This window comes from Triplophysa rosa, linkage group LG9 (assembly GCF_024868665.1).
Source record: "Triplophysa rosa linkage group LG9, Trosa_1v2, whole genome shotgun sequence".
In the NCBI taxonomy this organism is placed as follows: domain Eukaryota; kingdom Metazoa; phylum Chordata; class Actinopteri; order Cypriniformes; family Nemacheilidae; genus Triplophysa; species Triplophysa rosa.
Window position 1 is genome coordinate 14794938 of NC_079898.1, and position 21470 is coordinate 14816407.

Sequence of the window (21470 nt, forward strand, 5' to 3'; positions counted from 1 at the left end):
GCTTCACGTGAACCTATGAGCATCACGCATCATGTCAAAATACGTGCCTGCTGCAGACGCGTCGAAAGGGTTTATGATAAAAGAGACGTCCGCGTTCAGAAGACACTGCGTTAACACTTAACTCTGATTACACTTGAGACTAAGCGAGTATCTAGCAAACGCGAGCGTCTCTTTTATTAAAAACCCTTTCGAAGCATCTGCAGCAGGCACGTATTTTGACATGATGCGCCACACACATGACGGCCTAAATCCATGTTTTGCCGAGCTTCGCATTACTGCTTCCCCTGAAGAGGAGTCACGGATAGCCACTGATTTTAAACAACATGGGAGTAAATGAATGATGACAGATTTTTTTACTTTTGGGTGAAACTATCCCTTTAAAATAAAATACATAATGTGTTCCCTGTGAAGGTCTGAACGTACACTTTATGCTCCACCATAGACAAGCAGTTGCCTTCATTCAGACTTGAAAGCGTCATTAAAGTTATTTCTTGAGAGATTGACAGAAAAGGAAAAACAAGCGACCATAGAAGCGTCTCTAATGATGCAATCTTTATTGATTGTTGACCATATCTGTTTGAAAAAGCCACTCTCCTCTAACAGCCATGTCTGATATTTGCTTGTACCCAACTGCTGTGCCAAACAGGAAGGGAAATAAGTGGCTGGTGGAAATGAGGCTCCGTTTATCTGCCTGTGGCAGTGACATGATAATAAAATAAGCGCTATCCACTCTGTAATCGGCCTTGTGATTCAGGGCGCTGTCATGTTCAATCAAATGAAAGGGGGACTTTTTAAATGCAGAAAGTGGAATTATTCTTTCACAACAATGCACTGATAGCGGATGTCAAACAAAGTTAATAAGCCACCGCGCTCTATTTTTCTCCTGTCTCTTTCGTTCCTCTTATTGCAGATGAGAGATGTGCAGGCATCACAGTGTTGGATGACACGTCATATAGTGTTTTTTGTCAATATGTATGCAAGAGCATACTTGTCCTCTACATCTGATATACCAACGAAAGCAGGTTTCATTTTATTTTTTGTTTTAAAGTCAGCAAGAAGTGCTGGCAGTCTATTTAAGGCTCCCTGCCAACATTCTGGTGGTCTGGCAATGCATTTATAGCTCGGTTGCTTTGATGCTGGTGTCTGCAAGATGTGAATATGACGAGATTATTAATTTTGGCAGTGATTGATGGCACTTATTCATATGAGATGCATATACTTTCCTGCTGCATATAGCTTTCCTGTAGCTCAGTGGTTAGAGCGTGGCGCTGGCTACGCCAAGGTCATGGGTTCGATCCCATGGATTGCACGTTCTCAGAAACAAATGTGTAGTATCATGCAATGCAAGTCACTTTGGATAAAAGCGTCTACCAAATGCGTAAATGTAAATATACACTGCGTTCCAAATTATTATGCAAATTGGATTTAAGTGTCGTAAACATTTAATTTTATATTGTTCAATTAAACTTATGGATGGTATTGTGTCTCAGTGCTCTTTGGATCACTGAAATCAATCTCAGACACCTGTGATAAGTAGTTTGCCAGGTGAGCCCAATTAAAGGAAAACTACTTAAGAAGGACGTTCCACATTATTAAGCAGGCCACAGGTTTCAAGCAATATGGGAAAGAAAAAGGATCTGTCTGCTGCCGAAAAGCGTCAAATAGTGCAATGTCTTGGACAAGGTATGAAAACATTAGATATTTCACGAAAACTTAAGCGAGATCATCGTACTGTGAAGAGATTTGTGGCTGATTCAGAGCACAGAAGGGTTCGTGCAGATAAAGGCAGAATGAGGAAGGTTTCTTCCAGACAAATTCATCGGATTAAGAGAGCAGCTGCAAAAATGCCATTGCAAAGCAGCAAACAGGTATTTGAAGCTGCTGGTGCCTCGGGAGTCCCGAAAACCTCAAGGTGTAGGATCCTCCAGATGCTTGCAGTTGTGCATAAACCTACTATTCGGCCACCCCTAACCAATGCTCACAAGCAGAAACGGTTGCAGTGGGCCCACACATACATGAAGACTAATTTTCAAACAGTCTTGTTTACTGATGAGTGCCGTGCAACCCTGGATGGTCCAGATGGATGGAGTAGTGGATGGTTGTTGGATGGCCACCATGTCCCAACAAGGCTGCGACGTCAGCAAGGAGGTGGCGGAGTCATGTTTTGGGCTGGAATCATGGGGAGACAGCTGGTGGGCCCCTTTAGGGTCCCTGAAGGTGTGAAAATGAACTCTGCAAGGTATGTAGAGTTTCTGACTGAGCACTTTCTTCCATGGTACAAAAAGAAGAACCATGCCTTCCGTAGCAAAATCATCTTCATGCATGACAATGCACCATCTCATGCTGCAAAGAATACCTCTGTGTCATTGGCTGCTATGGGCATAAAAGGAGAGAAACTCATGGTGTGGCCACCATCCTCCCCTGACCTCAACCCTATTGAGAACCTTTGGAGCATCCTCAAGCGAAAGATCTATGATGGTGGGAGGCAGTTAGCATCAAAACAGCAGCTCTGGGAGGCTATTCTGACATCCTGCAAAGAAATTCAATCAGAAACTATCCAAAAACTCACAAGTTCAATGGATGCAAGAATTGTGAAGGTGATATCAAAGAAGGGGTCCTATGTTAACATGTAACTTGCCCTGTTAGGATGTTTTTGATTGAAATAGCTTTTGATTTCAGTAAATATGACCTCCTAATGCTGCAAATTCAACAAATGACCATTTTCAGTTTTTTACAACCTATGAAATGTTTTCAAACTCTGTTGTGCATAATAATTTGGAACAGTGCATTTTGAGTTTTTCATTTTTTAAATAAATACTGTTGTCAGTGGGAGGTTTGTTCAATAAAATTCCAAATGTACCCTAACTGTTGATTACTTGAAAATTATACTGACTGTCATTTGCATCGACAAATTAGGAAAACCAGAGAAAGATATCATTTGCATAATAATTTGGAACGCAGTGTACAACACCTTTAGGTTGGCTAGTGCCTGTAGTTTAACTTATTAGCGTATGGACCTAATAACAGCAAGGTCATGAGTAGGGATGGGTATCGCTAAGATTTTATAGATATCGATACCGATACCGATAATGCTTATCGATAACGATACTGCTTATCGATACCGGTACTTATAATCAATACTTTTATCGATGCTACGCTCTATAATTTGATGCAAAAACACATGATGTGAAAAGATGTTAAACATTTTAAGTTTATTTATCACAGCTGAGCTTTAGAACTGCAGTTTACAAATGCTTCTGAGCAAACAGAAAATGCCACATAACAAAAGGTGTGTGTGTTCCTTAGCATACCACTTACGGCACTTAGCATGTGCGTAGGAGCACATCATAATGTAATTCAACATATTTACTTTACATCACTATGGTTATTTGGCTGGTAAACCGTATTTCTTTTTTCCTTTCTGGTTTTAGGTCTACATAAATTTAAGTACTATTTTCTAAGCAAGTAATATTTTTTAATTATATGTACTATTTTTTACTATGTATAATTTTACTAGCACATTTACTTCAATTTACTAAAGTAAGTAAATATACTCCGTGGCCGAATTATTAAAAACAATGTTATAACTTGTTCTCAAACAAAGGACATTTATTTTGTCGGGTTGCCGCAAAGGGTGTTTGACGGAAGCTTCCTCATTGTGAAACGCGGATGCTGAAAGCTCAACAAGCGCAACCATGCCACTCTTTCACTCATAAACATGCAAAACAAGCAGATTACAAATACATCGCGGAAATCATATGGCCCTAGATATCACACATACGTCGAGCAAACTTCGGCCATTCGGACATCATTCAGGGATGGAAAATGACAGGCAGCAGCCTCTAATTCGCCATTTAACACCCGAATACACAAAGATAAAACAACGCAAGTATCGATAACAGTATCGTTTGTCATGAAGCTTATCGATACTCTGGTATCGACCCAATTATGTAACGGTCCAAAAAAGTACCGGTTCTCGGTACCCATCCCTAGTCATGAGTGTAAAACCTACAAAACACACAAGATGGCAAAATGTGTAGCTTCTACTATTCTGTTGCATTAGATTGTAGTATCTGTGCAGTAAATAAATGTAAGTCTAGGAATTGGTAAAAATGCATTTTTATGTGAAGTTTGTTTTGTCCTCTCATAGGACTACAACGATGAGATCAGGCAGGAGCAGCTTCGTGAGCTCTCTTACTTAAATGGCTCGGATGACCCAAGCAGAGGAAGAACTGTTCGAGGGCGTGGCTTACGTCTGGCCTCTACAGCCTCCACGCGGTACAGTATACCTCATCACGTATTTACAGAACCATAGAAATATTGACTAACACAGCAATATGAATGTGATGGTTTAGATATCAAGTCAAAATCTTAAAGTCTGTAGCAACGTTAAGATGTCGGGCCGGGCTTCATTTCATCCTTCGGTAATTGGACCATTGGAAGTTGGAAGCTTGGCCATTGGTCAATCAGTATAGTCCTACCCACAGACCGAGACATCATACACTTAAATTTTTGGGGGGTTATTTCAACCCAGCATTGAAATAAAAAATGGACGAACCCAACTGTTGAGTTATACATTAACCTATGCTGGGTTATTTGTTTCAACCCAAAATGCTGTTGGGTTTGTCCATTTTTGACCCAACAATGGGTTCAAATATCATTTTTTTGCGTGCTCAGAGAAGTGATCTTGTTTGGAGGTGGGAGTCAGTGTTTTTGATGAAAAATTATGGCACAACGGGACTTTTGAAGTAATAATGACGTGCATGCTTTAATAATTTACAGACGGTTTCATCTTAACAACATAAACATTACTGCGCATGCGCACTTTTGTAACCCCAATTTAACTTCCGGTACACATTTACAAACAATAGAGTGCCTATAGATTATTTCTGATAACAATCAAAAGCAACCGAGAACCGTTACTTGGCTAAACTTGTCTCGCCAATATTTTGAATTTAGACTCCGATACCAAGCTCAGTCGCTAGATATCAATGTTCCATACGGTTTGTTTAAATGCGTCAAAACAGGACCCATTCAACAAATTGTTTATTTAATAAAATGAACATACAACACAATTCAAAAAATCTTTTATTTAATACAATTATTATAAAATATAAAAATAATATTAATTAATATTAACATAAATTAAATAAAACATAAATAGTTATATTATTAGACACTAGTCAAACACAAACCGAAGTTAACTGGGGGTCAGGCACGCGCGCGTCCGATGAAACGGTCTGTACTATAGCAGACATTGCAATATCGCATTAAAGAAATTAATTATCAGTTTTGGTTTCATGTTGACTTATTGTGTATTATAATTCCAGTGTTCTTCAGTATTACTGTGTGGTAAAACGGAAGTCAAATGCTGAAACAAATTTTTATTTATGTGTCAGTTGTGTCTTTAAATCACAAAGTTAGGTCTAACAGAAGCCTGAATCTCACTTTCAAACATCTGTGCTCTTTTGGATAATGAAAGGGCCCAGAGGCTCAGTGTTATTAATCAGGTTAGCAGGTGAAGCTTTAATTGTTCACATCAAAAGCATCACCTACATCATCATACATTATTTACACTGTGTTCTCCCACTTTAATGTTTATTTTATGAATTCCATACTTGCTTGGGCATGTTTAAATCTCTGCAGATCCCCGTAGCGTTCCCTAACAACAGCGACAGCTTGCGCTACCCCAGGTAACAGATTCAAAATCCGATCTTATCGTTCGCCATTGCTTATGGATAAAGCTATAAAACCCTACGTCCCCTTGATGTGCTCCTTGCGGTGCCCTGAGAAGTCATTACTGCAAATCAGTGTGGAAAAACAACACCGATGAGGACATTAGTCTCTGTAGTGACTTTGGATATGGAAGGAATGTAAATCTCTGCTGACCGAAACATCTGCCATTCACCAGCGCTGCCAACTCCATCTGTCGTTTTGCAACCGCAATCAGGTCAGAAATTAGACCAGAAACAGAAAACTTCACCTCCGCAGTCCACCAGAAAGGTGTAGCGAGGCATTTGTCTATTGTCCTAAAAAAGAACCCTGCACATGGCAGTGAAACAAACGTAGACTTGGAGATACAGGATTTTGAAAGGTGTTGAACACTAAATCCCAGCTGAGAGCCATACTGTACCTCATCGAACGGCGGGATAACAATATGTTCTAAATCTGGTTTTTGAAGGCTATAACAATGTGCTTCGCTGGACGGGTACAACGTGTAACCAGAGCAGATTTGTGAACAGAGTTGAAGATTGCAATATCTTTGAAAACTCCGCTGTCTAACCTTATTGTGTCACTGGTATTATGGTTCACAGGGCTTTAATGGACTCTTGGAGATATAAAACACAGGCTAACAGCAGCTCGCTGTTACAGCACTGCAGAGAATGACTTCGCACCAAATGCTAATCTTTCAATGTAAACACTGGAAGTGTGCTGCACCAAATTTACATTTTGTTGCCACTGCATAAAGCTTTTAGTAGGCTAGGTAATATCACAGAAATGTGTTATTTCACAGAAGAGCTGTATTGCAGTAATAACAAACGATCATGGACAGGCTATATGTTTTTTCTTATGTCTATACAGACATTGGTACTATCAATATTGTGCTTTATGTAAGATCTTATGTTAGTCTCTGTGTTGCAGTAGAATGTAAATATAGTTTTGTTTTGGGTTAGCATGGAGAACAAGATGATGTAATTCTAGTTTCAAATTATATGATCATTATGACAAAATTAATTAAATTAATTATAATTATAACAAAAAAGCAAATTACGAAGTAACAACTCTAACAAAGTAGAGAAGTAGTTTTTTATTTTATACACTCTTTAAAACAACACATATCTGTGTTATTTCTTGGGACAACACGTTTTGTGTTACATAATGCGTTAAATAAGATAACACAAACAATGAGTTAAAATTAACACATCCATTTTAAGAGTGTAGAATTTATAAAGATACAATTCAGAGAAATTCAGAATCTCTGCTTAGCCTACCTTAATTTTGTCCTGACATACTGATGCTTTTTTTGTATGTTTTTTTAATAAATAAGGAGTATTGTGCTAAAATTTTACCATCTTTGCTTGTATATCTTTAGAGGTCGAGGAGGTGCAGCTCCACCCCCTCCACCAGGACGAGGAGCAGCAGCACCCAGAGGAACTGTGGGTACACGTACCTCCGTCCCTACACCCACTAGAGGAGTGTCTGCACCCCGGGCCAGAGGAACTCCAGGATACAGACCCCCGCCACTGCAGGTCACGCACAAAACCTACGAGGACTGCGTAAGTTCACAATGATGTATTTGTTAATAAAAAACTTTGTTAAAATTAAAAACATGACTACTTATGATCAAAGTTTGTGTGAGAAAATGAAAGTAAATAAATGTATGAGACCTTAAATAAAATCAGCTGAGTTTAATAAAAAAACACTCACAGGAATAGCTTTTTTCTGTTTACTGAGGCAGAATGATTCAGTGCAGGCAGAACACATTCTGACAGACTGAAAACCCTACACTGTTATTCCACATGTTGACATAAAGAACAGCCTTGTGTTGCAAAAGCAGAAGAATTATAAAAGCGTAGGGTATATAGATATTTGGAGATGCACATTATTATAAATATGAGTAATACAATCAAAGATTATTTAGGATGATTATGATGAGTAGAAACTTTTAACCATTTGTAAAAAAGAATAAAACCAACACATTGCACACTTTTTGCGCTCAGGTGTGCCCAAGGTTATTTCTGACAATTCTCACCCAAGTGAACGTCAAACTCCAACTGAATGAAAAAAGCAATATCTCATGGATTCGATTCCCACTGAGCTCTCGCCTAATGCAGAAGTCCTATATGTGCAGCGCTGTGGCAGATTGGTCTGTCTGCATGGGGAAATGTTAAAGAACAGACTCATTACCAATGTGAATTGAGTTCTGCTAGGGAGCCTCTGTATTACCCGACACTTTGGAAACGTGGACATTTTTCTGTGAGTAATTGGGTCTGGGGTTTGCAGGTGGAGGAAGGTGGACTAAGAAATGAGCAGTTTCAAAAAGTGGCCTTGCCTATCCTGTGGGATTTTTTCCTTATACACGGAGAATTTCTGAATATATTAGTCGCTTTGTTTCAAGAAAATTGTGTCTAATTTTGTACATTTGCACAGAAACTGCTGTGTCCCACATACCATTTATAAAAAAACATTTTAGAGGACTCTTGGAGAATTTCAGCATGATTCACATAGTCACTGAATGATAATGTCTCTTTTTGAATGCACAAAATATGCTTTTTTTTGGTCTCTATTACTGTTTAGAATTGAATGGAAAGGACCTTGCTAAATGTGAAAGAGATCTCTGAAACCTTAAAGGGATAGTTCACCCAAAAATGAAAATTCGGTCTCCATTCTCATCAGGTTGTTCCAAGCCTGTTTAAATTGAGTTGCTCTGCTGAACCAATGTTTCCCATTCATTATTTAGACTATGGGGGCTCGCCATAGTCTAATTTGTGCAGCCATAGTTTCAAAACGAACCAAAAAAAATGTATAGCCTACTTCTAATAACAACATATCATTGTGTTGTCTGTTTCCCATATTGATTTATTCGCCGTGGCCACACTATCAACACTGGCCACCATGAATGGATTTTTCATGATTACTACTTACAATTAATTTGACTATTTAAAACAGCTTAATTCATTGTAGAGTTGCCAGCGCTCAGAGCCTATTTCTCTCTCTCATGTTGCGTGCAGCACCTCGACATCGCCTCTCTCTCACATGACAGTGAACGAATTATTATGTGGTGGTGTTTTCAATATGCGTTGCTCTGTGTACTTGACTTTCCGCCAAAACGTTAAGAGACACATATGTTATTGACAGAGAAGACGGCTGATCGAGTTTATGACTTAACGAAAGGTTAGCAGAGTTTCCCGCACACCCTTTCTCTATGTGCTTGGTGTGAGTCTGTGTGCGAGCTCTCGCCCTCTATGTTCTGTATGGTTCTGTAGTTGTAACTCTGTGTAACAGCAACAGTGTATTCTCTCATATTTCTGAATTTGCTGCAAATTGTTTTATGTCTGACCACAGAACAGATAATATGTGAAAATAGCATTCAGTTGCTTTAAAATACAATATAACGTGATAGATCAGAGAGTAGAAGCGAAACAGATTTCAAGTGCCAACACTAGATCGAACGCACGTGATGACGTCACAAATGTGTTAATTAGTGTGTGACGTCATCAGCGCCACAGTCTCACAAAATCCTCTGGGAAACACTGGCTGAACACAAAAACATATTTGGAAGAATGTTAGTAACCAAACAGTTCTGGGGCACTATTGACTACTATAGTGGGACAAAATCTACTATGGTAGTCAGCGGTGCCCCAGAATTGTTTAGTTTCCCACATTCTTTAAAATATCTTCTTTGTGTTATACATAACAATGAAATCCGTGTAGGCTTGGAACAACTTAAGGGTGCGTAAATGAAGACAGAATTTTCATCTTTGGGTGAACTATTCCTTTAAGAATGATTCACCGGGATAATGCAACAGAGAAAGAGGAGAAAGAAAAGCTCAAGCAAAGAATATCTAGAGAGAGAATATTTAAAAATATCCATATAACACAGCTTGTTATCCAGGTTTAAGATTTTTTAGGAGACACATGAATGCTCTCTACATAGTGTGGCGATGCTCTGCTCTTTTTGTTGTTGGGGATTTGAATGCAGTTAATCACAGCTCTTGTGTACATCAGCCGTGTCGTGCCAGACTGCCTCTCGCTCTCAGCATAACAGCTCTACTCAGACATCACAAGTGCTCTCTCAAAAGGCTCTTCACTTTCTACAAACCGCTTTGACACTCCTCTATGGCTGAGCTGCTGCCCCTTTCCTTCACACAACATAAACAGACTTCTGAATGCGGCCATGAAGAAAACTAGACAGAAACCAAATGAGCATTTTTAGACTAATATTTTCAAAGCTGCTCATTGATTTGTAATTCACCTTTTTCTTATCTGTTGGCCTTTACTGGGGGAAATTATGTTTTTGAAAAGAAATTGTATACGGTACTGTACAGTACGTTTGGTGTTTCTGCTTTCATCTGTTCACTGCAGATTATCACTTTTCCCTGGGTAAAACAATGTTTCACACTTTAACATGTTTAACACTTTAACTGTTACCCTGAGCATTAGCTTTCGCAGTGCTTGCATTGAATTATCTTCCCAAAGGTATAAAGTGTGAAACAATGTGATGGTATTATTTTGTTTAAGAACATACAACCAGTAAGTCTCTGCATTATTAAACGTTTAAACAAATTTTCACACACTGTATTAGGCATCTGATATATAAACAGGTCATGTGCCGTGTACAGTTTTTGTTCAATCGATGTTATTGACCTTATTCATATACTAATACAAACACCGTTTATTCAAGTGTCCTCATAAATGGACAAATAAGAACATTATCAAATGTGACCCTGGACCACAAAACCATGAGGGTCAATTTTTTATTGAGATTGAATAAATAAGCTTTCTGTTGATGTATGGTTTGTTAGGACAGAACAATATTTGGCCGAGATACAACTATTTGAAACTCTGTCATCTGAGGGAGCAAATAAATCTAAATATTGAGAAAATTGCCTTTAAAGTTGTCCATCAGAGGCGCTTTAGCAGGCCGTTGCTAAGAAGAGGTTTGTTTTAACCCGAAACCAGAAATTCTAAGCTTTACATTTACAAACTTGAGTGGGTAGTTATTAAAGAGTGGGCAGCAGCGAGTGAAGTTTGTAGGTGTGTTTCCAGCTATTTTTGTTCGTGATTTTGCTGCGTCCACTCACAAAAATTAAGTTTTGATACATTTACAGTGGGAAATTTACAAAATATCTTCATGGAACATGATCTTTTCTTAATATCCTAATGATTTTTGACATAAAAGAAAAATCTATCAATTTGACCCATACAATGTGTTGTTGGCTATTGCTACAAATATACACATGCTACGTAAAGATGGGGTAACATGCTATTACATGCATTCTGACTTCTTTACACTGTTGAACGTGCTGGCTTCTCATGCTTAACATGGTCAACTTGTTAAAAAACAAGTTGGACGTATGACGTAGTATTTCTGTGCTTGATACACTCCCCCAGCACTCCAACTTGTTTCGGAAAGTTTTGTTTCGTAACAGGGATCCTATTCCTTTTATTGGGCAACTCTCCCGGAAAAGCACGCCCACGGCAAGGCGAAAGAAATAGCCCGCCCACGCGTCAACTGACGAGCGATAGGAAGACCCGCTTACCATCAAAATTGGCTGCGCTGTGGGCCTGCAGCTGCAGCTCGTTACTCTTGCAATAGTGAGAGAAGTTGAGGTGTGTTTGTTTATTCACGGCATTTCAGTGATGTTATATAAACGGTGGATATAACGCTGGATTTGGAGATCGTTTGAAACTAATAGATGGCGCGGTCCCAGTGCTAAAAGATGCCACCGCATGCGGTAAGTCAAACTAAATCATATGTCTGTGTTTTGTTGGCAATTGGCGCATATGTGCATATTGTAAACAACACAAAGGGATAATGCGATGATGTATTGTGTGCTCGTGCTGTATTTCCGTCCCCCCTGTTTGCCTCCATCAGCTCGACTTTTTCTGGAAATAATCTTACAGCTGTATCTCTCTTTTATAAATTTGATCAAACTAAATACTCTTCGAAGATACGACGTATGCAATACATTTACATTTAGTCATTTAGCAGACGCTTTTATCCAAAGCGATATGCCATACAGGAGCAATAATACAATAGGTGCTAATACCAAGTTAACTACTGTATAGGTACTCAATATTAATATGAGATTGGCAGAAACTGCGTGTGTTACCCCATCTTTAAGACTGGTTTTGTGGTCCAGGGTCACAAATGTTTTTTTAACAAATTCTTGTTTCCTGAGTACTCACATCCTCATAATAGAACCATTTTTCTCCAAATAAGAAATAACCAAAAAATGTGTGTGTGTGTGTGTGTGTGTGCGTGTGCGTGTGCGTGTGCGTGTGCGTGTGTGTGTGTGTGTGTGCGTGTGTGTGTGCGTGTGCGTGTGCGCGTGCGCGTGTGTGTGTGTGTGTGTGAGTGAGAATAAATTAAAAAAACCATAAAGAATACATCCTGAGGTCACAAGCAGCTCATTAAATAAATAAACAGGGTCAATGTGAAAGAAGGCCAAGTGTCTTGGATGGTGTCAGTGTTAACCTTTTAAACTCACGCTCAGCTACACAGAATCACACATATACCACTTCACACGCTAAGAGCCTCAAGATTGAGAATAGAAATGTTAGAAATGCTCACTGGCACTATTTCAAAAGAAGGTTCTCAGCACTGCTCTAATTGTTTTTTAACAATGGGCTCTCCTACACCGCTGACTTGACATTTCTCAGGTGAACAAATTATTAAAATGAAATTCTTCATGCAGAACTCCCTCGTTTAATTAAACAGATGTACGACATATACCTCAAGAAGAAGTTTCATAATTTTCTGCTCACTGAGAGGCATGTGGAATGCCGCATATTTCAGGTCTGAGATTTAGGCTCCTGTCTGTGCTGAACAGTACAGTTAAAAATATGGATAAGTACTGCAGCATTTACTGTGTTTTTCTCTGTAAAAATAATAGGATATGGTCTGGCTATGGACAGGTTTCAAACATGCAAATGATAGGCTTTTGTATTGAATAGTGTGTGGTAAATTCTCTAGTTAGTGATTACTGGATCAGGGAAACAGTTGCTACGGCTAGCACAGCTACTTGTCGTGCATGAAATAACCCCTATTAAAATTTATTGCAACATGATTTGCAAATGCAAAGTGGATTGCACAGGAAACCCATCTGAAGGTTAGAAGTAATAGCTTACTTACCTGTCTTCAGGTCACTGAATTAGTTCTTTTATTTGGGCGAATGTAAAAGTTTATGTAACAAGTATTTTTGTTATTGCATTCACTTTGTACTGCTTGTCTTTTCTTGCCATTCAAGCCTGTGGTTTAAGAATTCTCGCACAATTTTCCTTCAGCTCATAAATATGCATGTGGTTGTTCTTTGGTCTCTAGAAGGTGTTCTATAAATTTTCGATGAGCCGTCATTGTATATGAATAGACATTCCAATTATTTGCATCTCCTGTTGTTAAGAAGAGACATCCCTTTTGCTGAGGAGAAAAATAAAACCTGACACACAGACCATAATTTGCTTGATTAAATTATTTGTGATATAATGTGCCAGAGGCAAAGGCTTTTTAAATCTTTTCACTTCAGAATTGAAATGTTGTGCTCCTGAATGCTCGATTATTTCTCTATATATACAACATCAAAAATGACCAATACATAAATTTAGGCAGAAACTGTAATGAATATTTATTACCAGTCGCACAAAAATCACAGGGTAAAATAAGTATTAAATTAATATATTGCTGTCCTTCTGAAGCCTTAAATATCCATAATTTGTGATTTTTATTTTTTGCCATAAATCATTATTATTAGTCACCCTTTACGTTTGTCACTGGGTTTTGCAAATATCTAACCAGTAAAAAGTAAAAAAAAATGCATTTCAACTTTGACAACACGGTATTTATTCATTTAAAAAGTATAGTGTTTTTTTCCATTTCCTAAAAGAGAATGAATTTGGACATCGACAATATATAACGTTAACAACTCAAAAATCAAAATCAAATGATTGAATAATCTAAATGTAGCACAATTCTTTTTAATCCCTTGCAGCTGGGGTTGCACAGTGGTGTTTATTTGCCATTATTTTATTGTACAGAGCGAACAGAATATTGAATTTATCTCACAATCTAAACCTATTAGTCACTAAACACCGCAGTTTAAATGCAGTTTTATGTTTTCCCTTTTTTAAATCAAAGTGATGTGCATTTGAGAAGCCCTGAATCTTATTTTGATTATATTTTAGAGAGTTATGAATCATTCGTTTTTTTGCACGAATCAGAATGGGCCATTAAATAGATATACGACTTATTGGATGCTGTAGGTCAGTATATATCAGACCACTTCACCCTCTCTGGCTCTAAACCCATGTTTGCTCATACTTCAAGCAGAAATGATTAGCTCTGAAACATCGGTATAGACCAAGCATGCTAGACGAAGAGGCTTCACTCCATAACCAGACGAAACCACAGACAAAAAGATTTTCAAGCATCTATTTCCTTTTCCATTCTCCAGTGTGGAAACATATTCAGATGCTGCCCTCCACACAGATCAGTCACTGTCAAGAGGTGTTGGTGGTTGTCAATTGATAATGAAGTTGAGTATTGAAGACCTTTGGCTGTCTGCTATATTAATTACTCTTTGCTGGGCTCTCTAGCACTTGATTTATTTCCTGTTAGCTTGCTCAATATGACCAGAGTTAATTGCACTTTCAAATGAGTGTTGAAATGTAACGATCAAGCTCCATTAACTAGAGCCTACTTGACTTATGTGCAGTGGTTTCTAAGTGCATGTTAAAGTCAAAAAGGTCAGACACGAGGACCTTTTACACAGCACACCATTATTATAGTCAGTGATATCCTGGCCACATAATGTTGCGTGGATGCACATGTTTTTTCTTGTAGTTCAAACACAACCATGAATTGCTTTTTTGTGTACAGTAAAAAAAAACATTAATGCACGCTTTTACTGAGAGATACTTTTGTTTTCATGTTTTGCTTATATAAGATGTTTGGCCACATAAATTAACACATTCCTTTTGAATATAGGCATTCCTTTTAAAGTTCACTGTACACCCAAGCAGACAAAAGAGACGCAGCCTCATTTCTGTAAGGAAAGCATTCATTCTGCTCTTGATGGAATGACCCTATTAAATGAGTATGTCACGAACTACCTCTCAATGCTAAAACGCGTTTCCTCGGAGAGCTGTTGCTGGTGTGATTGACATGTTCTGCAATATTCCATTAAAGAGTAAAATATGCTGGCTCTTCATACTCTGCCGCTTAAGGTATGCGTAGCACTCTATCAAGAGGCAATGTTAACAAACTGGTCGATTAGTGGGAGAGGACAGATCTCTGACCTCATTACTCGGAGTTGAAAGTAATGGAAGGAAACTTCTAGATCTCCTGAACAAATTAATCCGTGGCATAATCCTTAACTTTAATTTACTCTAATCCTTCTTCATACTCATGAAACCGGAATGTTGTGCGGAATTTAAATGGCGAGGGGAATGACAGAATTAAAATGGTTTCCTTTGCTTGCCCAGGTTTTCTGACAGATTAGACCTAATTAAATAAGGCAAGTGTCTTCAGTTAATCTGAACTCAAAAATAGAAACAGTGCCTGTTTGCTCTAATGATTCATTTGGAGTTCGTCCAGTAGAGAGTTACTTTTATTAAAGCAATTCGGTTCTAAATCTCTGTCATACATTCATGCTGTTACATGTGCTAACAGAAGCAAAACTCTAAAGTAGTAAAGTGTTTTATTGTTAGAGTCGACTAATTTAGGCCCAAACATATTTTTTTCATTATATTTACCCTCTTTGTTTGACTTTCTTCTACAGAACACAAAGGAAGATATTTTGAAGAATGTCAGTAACCAAATACGCTGACCCCCATTGACTTCTACTGTATGGACATGTCTCAAAATATCTTCTTTGTGTTCCACAGAAGAAAGAGTCATATACATAATATACGTTTTAAAAGACATGAGGGTAAATAAAATGACAGAATTTTTATTTTGGGGTGAACTATCCCTTTTAATTCTCCCCAAGTGCAATGTAAAAATTGATTTGTTGTTTCAATTAAAAAAATTACGTTACTCAGCTGCCTTAAAATTTTGAGTTAATGCAACGAAAAAATATTAGTTATTACGTGAATTTGATGCAAAAAATTATTAGTTTAATATTTATTTTTACAGTGGGTAAAAATGCACCACTCAAATCATGTTCATCGCTGTGAAATAAACAAAAGCAAAAGAAATGCAATAAAGAAAAGTGCAGAATGAATGAAGCCAGTTCACAGGGACTTAAAGCGGTAAGGTGCTGTACTCCTGCCGTGCAGCTCATTATAAAGTCATTATGCAGGTGCTGTTATACCAAAGTAAATGTGGTGCAGGATTTCCATCAGGGAAAAATGGTCAGTTTTGATTATTGTTCTTGATTCTTTCTGTTGCTTTTTTGTGTATGCACTGCACATTGAATGTGCTATACCGTATAATTGCTCAGTATATCAATGACAGCTCTATGAAATGCAAGAAAAAGCATACAGATGACTCCAGTTATGTAGAATTGCCCGAGACTCATGATGAAGTTTTAATCTGTTTATTGTTTCTTTTATCAGTAATACTATATCGATCCCGGCATTATCCACTTGTCTTCAGACAAGCCGAATGAGACAATTGTCGCTTTACTCGTTGATCAATATTTTCTGTTGGACATGATTCAGCTGTGCCAGACCTCCACTCTGGGAGTATATTTATTAGAGAAATCCTTTGCTGTGTAATTAAACATCGATTTTTCAACCCTAAACAATTAGAATGCTGGTTTGAGACTGATTCGGTCCTCCGGCGACCGAATCTGTAATTATTCTGCTGTGTTTTTATGATTTCAGGGATATGATGATGGTTATGATGGGGAATATGATGACGAGAGTTATGAGGCCTATGATGAGAATTACAGCAACCAGTCAAAAAGGTATTTATTCCCGTTTTTATTTGACTTGCATTTTGTCACAGTACTTATTGCGAAATACACAAAATGATATTGTAGAAATTGTTAGAAATTGTTTTTTCCCATGTGACAGTGTTTCAGAGTATTATGAATACGGACACGGAAATAATGAAGACGCCTACAACAATTACGGTAAGGATCTCATTTACAGTACTTCTGTAGCAACACGAAGCCTAGCTTTTCCTCTTTACGCGCTAGAAAATGTCCAGTCATAAACATTTCAGATGAGAATCATCCTTTAAACATAGCAGTAGTTCATGTAGCAGGCAGGTCATGGCACATTGCCCACACCAGTAAGAAACCTCTTTTGCCTCATTAATTTTCCATATTGCTGTTAAATGTTTCACAGCTAAAAGGTAAGAAAAAACAGATAGTGGCGTTTGCCAGTTGTTAAATCACCCAGGCCCAGGGCACAGCAGCTGCCATCTTACCTTACTAGTGTGCCCCGGGGCTGGGTTTGAGATGCACTTGAAATCACGGACCAAAGCCAGCAGAGAGCTAGAGGCATTGCTGATGCCCACCAAGAGAGTAAGAATGGCCTTTCAGCCATTACTTTGCCGTTTGAACATGTGCCCTCGCTGGATTACATTCGATACAGGATTCCCTCTGTTCTTGGCATGGAATGTTGTGTTCTACCGATGCCAGTTTCCCATTGTAGACGTGCTCGCTCATTCATTTTGCAGCGTGGCAAATTGTGCAGCGGAGCGTCGCGTGAACAGGAGCGGTTTGATATTTCGCCACTTTTTGTCAAGACACCAAGATTTCGTAACGTCGCGAAAGGTTGCACTTGTTGTGCAATTAGAAGTATAATAAGTTGCCGTTGCCACAGCTTTCACAGTGAAGGGGAAAACCTTTAAATGTAATGTGTTCGAGGGAGGGTTGCTGGTCTGGCAGTGCTCGTTACACAGAATACTGTAATATAAGGAGTTCTGGCATGAAGTCTAATGGTTTCTCCTCTTTTCTCTCTGTGTGTTGTAAAAGAAACGGTCATTAGAAGCAATGAGGGTTAGGGTTCTTTGCCCTGAAGGCAGACTGATTGTTTCTTCAATGGCCCAGCGACCACATTTGGAGGACCTAATGGTGCATCGGCTTCCAACACATACTGTATTTAAATGACAGCAGAGTCATACTGTGAGCTCAGCCAGGAGTTCATGCCTCATCTGCTTTGCCTTTGGTAACCGATAATTAGGGCATTGTGACATTGCGTATTTTTCTTCAATTCACGGAAGTGGGCCAAGCCGAACATGCACAACCTTGGATAGGAGCTTTTGAGTCTAAAAGTCTAAGATCACATTTAAAAGCTACAGTAGGATTCAAAATTGAAATCTTGAAATAAGCAAAAAGCACTAGGATTGTAACAAATTTATGGTAAAAAGCAGTATAATGTAATTCATTGTACCGCATACAGAAAAATCTGAAATGTGAATTATTTAGTTTTCACTACACTGCAAATTATAAAAAAGTATTAGGCTACACCAACATAATTGTGGTCTCAGACTTTTAGACCTTACGTTATGTGTAAGCTGATAAGTTGGTCCTCTTTTTTATTTTGCCGTTCTTAAACCAAAAGAAAACAAAGGCTAATGTCACATGAAATTACAGCCTCAGGATATTCCCAGATGAATTGTCACATCATCGTCTTTCAGCCATTTAAAGAAGCTACACTCTTTCAAAGCATCAACACATCATTTGTTTTATATCACCTGCTTCCTCAACCTCAGAAAAACTTTAAATGAAGTTTTTTTCTTTTTGTAATGAACCCAATTAAAATGAGCTTTTCCTTTATAATCACCTCTGTTTTAGCAGAAGAGGACTGGATATCATCCCGGCCCAACCTCAAAGCTCCAGCACAAAGAGTCACTCGAGGGGGCTACAGAGATCACCCCTATGGTAGATATTAAAGGTGCTCCAGATCATGTGACCTCCCCACAATGGCAACCTAATTTACTAAATAATCTAAAAAATCATTTCTGATAGGTCAATCATGTTTTAAAGTCACCTCAAACCCAGAATACACCTTACCGAACCCTTCTTTTTTATCTGAAATTGTGGACTTCTTTGTAAGATGACAAACATTGGTAAAAAGTTCAATTCTGATAATATTTTTTTGTCATGGAATGCTCCTACCTTTAGTTTTCCATTGTTTGCCCCCCCCCAAATGTAAAGCATGGAATTATCTACAGTACACACTGTATGTCAAAAGCAAAAATGTCTAGGCCACAGTGAAGAAACTCACATTGTACATAACATCTTTCTTAATACTTTTTGATTTGATGATGTTAAATACTGAGTTTGTATATTTAATTTTGATATCAGTATTGGGTTGACTATGTAAGTAGCCACATACAAGTGCTTTGCTTTGTGTGTAGCTTGTATTTGTACATTAAAAATGTAATAAAAAGGATGTAAAGCGCCTTGTGCAAGCATCTCTAAATAGGTGATTTTAATTGTTAAACTTGTGTTGCTATAATTTGTTAATAAAGATGACATCATTTTTGTAAAATTAGATAGGTACTTGTCTAGCACTAAATGCCTGTTTGAGCTGAGAAAATGGCTAATATGTTTTTTTCTATATATATCCATCTATATATAGTTAATGAAGAAAAGCAACAAAAAGAAACCGTCTAGACGTTGTCAAGTCATTTTGTGTAATAATAGATAAGCTACATTAATACAATTAAACTTTGTTAAATAATTTTTAACATTAACTCTAAATTGTTCATTGACTCTTGATTAGTCATTTAAATGTTGAACATGTTAATGGACATCAACTGTTTAGCTCAATAAATTGAATCTTTTTTAACACACTCTTTAAGCTTCAGCTTATTAAACAAAAATTCTGACCGACGTGCCTGTGCTAGCGTCACTCTGAGAATGATATGGAGATTGAGGAGGTAAGAACGTCCCCACATTACAATAAACTGTTCTACAGCCCTTGGTGTACAGCCCACTTGTGGCTTAAATTGACTCACATGAGTGAATGGGATCCAGTTAAAATGCTTGATCTTTGCTACAGTACCTACAGTATATTCTTCTGCTATTTATGTTAATGAACATCAGAAGGCTGCATTTGTGTTGTAATAGCAATGCTTTTAAATATCAGCATCACTGAGGCCCCAAAGAGACCTGAACTTTTCTTTGTGACTATTAGAACTGAATGCTGACGCGTTTTAAGACACCGAAAGGATGACTAGACATTAAGCAGGTAACCCTAATAATAACTCTAATGTTGCGAATGGCAGTCATAAATTAAGTTATTTATACTTCAAAAAGTAAACCTGCCCCCACTAACCCCAACTAAATGCTTCGGCCCTCTAAATCCGCAAATAAAGTTAACTAGCGTCAACAAAAATGACTTACTAACACATAAGAAAGAAAAAAAAACAATTAACAATCCATCTTTTAAAAAAAGCTAAAACTGATATTTAATACCTGACCCAGCTAAACTAAGCTTTTTAACCAGAAACGGTGAAAAAAGATGGTTGCTCGCAAATCATTATCTTCTCTGACAGCTTTTGTCCTGCCCCACAAATCGGTTTACTTTTTTGATAGTAACATATGCTTTGTCAAACTGTTTGCAATCCATTTGTTAATCGTGCATGCGGTTGTTCTGTAAGTTTGTTTTGATTCGTACTGTAGTCTCACTCATCGTCTGTTGATCATTTAGTGCATTTTATACTGATAGTACCTCTAAATCTATTTCTGAAATGATGTTTATCCTCCCAACAGGTGCCATTGTCTCTGTGAGCTGAGATGCACTGGATTGAATCAGTCTCGGTAAGCCGCAAAATATCCTTCACCTCACAATGACAACACGCATCAGACGCACACAAGACAACAGAGACCCAGAATTCACTTGTATTTCAGATACTCACAATGCAGTTGCTGTAATATATATATATATACTGTATATATATATATATATATTTGTCATCATGTTTATTATCAAATCTGTGAACATTCGTGCTAATATATACACCAAGTGTTGAGTACTGTATATTTCGACCCAAGAATAAAGATGAACATATCTTCAATAAGTACCATAAAACAGCATTTGATGTCAGTTTGAGGGGCTTGTACTAATGTTCTGCTGTGGCAGTGTAATTAATAAACCATTTAGCCAAGTAACATCCCATTGGGTTATCTTAAACACAAAAACCCACTCAGTATGATGCAGACTTATGACACTGAGTACACAGATTTATTACAAACAACACTTCAAGTATCAAGGAATGATTGTCTGTCCTCAAGTAAAATGTTAGGATAATTAATGCTTTGTGTTAATGATGCTGCTGGAGTCTGAACCTCCACATACACACACGCACACGCACACGCACACATAAACAAACACACGCACACACACGCACGCACGCACACGCACGCACACGCACACGCACGCACGCACACACACACGCACGCACGCACACACACACACACACACACACACACACACACTGGTTTCCATGTTTTATGGGGACATTCCATAGACTTCATTGATTTTATATCAGGCTTATGATATATTCTATCCCCTAACCCTACCCCAACACCTAAACCTAATAATCACACAAATCTGCATTCTTATATTTTAAATAAATATCATTTTGTATGATTTATAAGCTGTTTTGCCTCATGGGGACCTGAAAAATGTCCTCACAAGGTCAAAATCTACTGGTATTACTATCTTTCCCCACACAGTGATGAATACATACATGTACAGCATTTTATCAATAACAGAAATAGGTGTCTATCCTCTAGTAATTTTGGTTTTGCTTCAGGCTTTACATCTCTCTAGTTACAGCGTTA

The 21470-nt window shown here is 38.0% G+C and overlaps 1 protein-coding gene across 6 annotated transcripts in view; it reads left to right on the forward strand.

The window, feature by feature from the left end:
* Positions 1-21470, forward strand: part of khdrbs2 (KH domain containing, RNA binding, signal transduction associated 2) — a 67463-nt gene that overhangs the window by 37207 nt on the left and 8786 nt on the right. For 3 of the 6 annotated variants that reach the window (XM_057342751.1, XM_057342752.1, XM_057342758.1), the window contains 6 exons: positions 4151-4278; positions 7094-7277; positions 16549-16631; positions 16741-16799; positions 18471-18557; positions 20397-20444. In XM_057342751.1, the coding sequence (XP_057198734.1) occupies positions 4151-4278; positions 7094-7277; positions 16549-16631; positions 16741-16799; positions 18471-18557; positions 20397-20419 (564 nt within the window). In that variant the 3' untranslated portion in view covers positions 20420-20444. Of the gene's footprint in view, positions 1-4150; positions 4279-7093; positions 7278-16548; positions 16632-16740; positions 16800-18470; positions 19873-20396; positions 20445-21470 lie in introns of all 6 variants that reach the window. The other 3 variants (XM_057342754.1, XM_057342753.1, XM_057342757.1) reach the window with 3 other exon arrangements.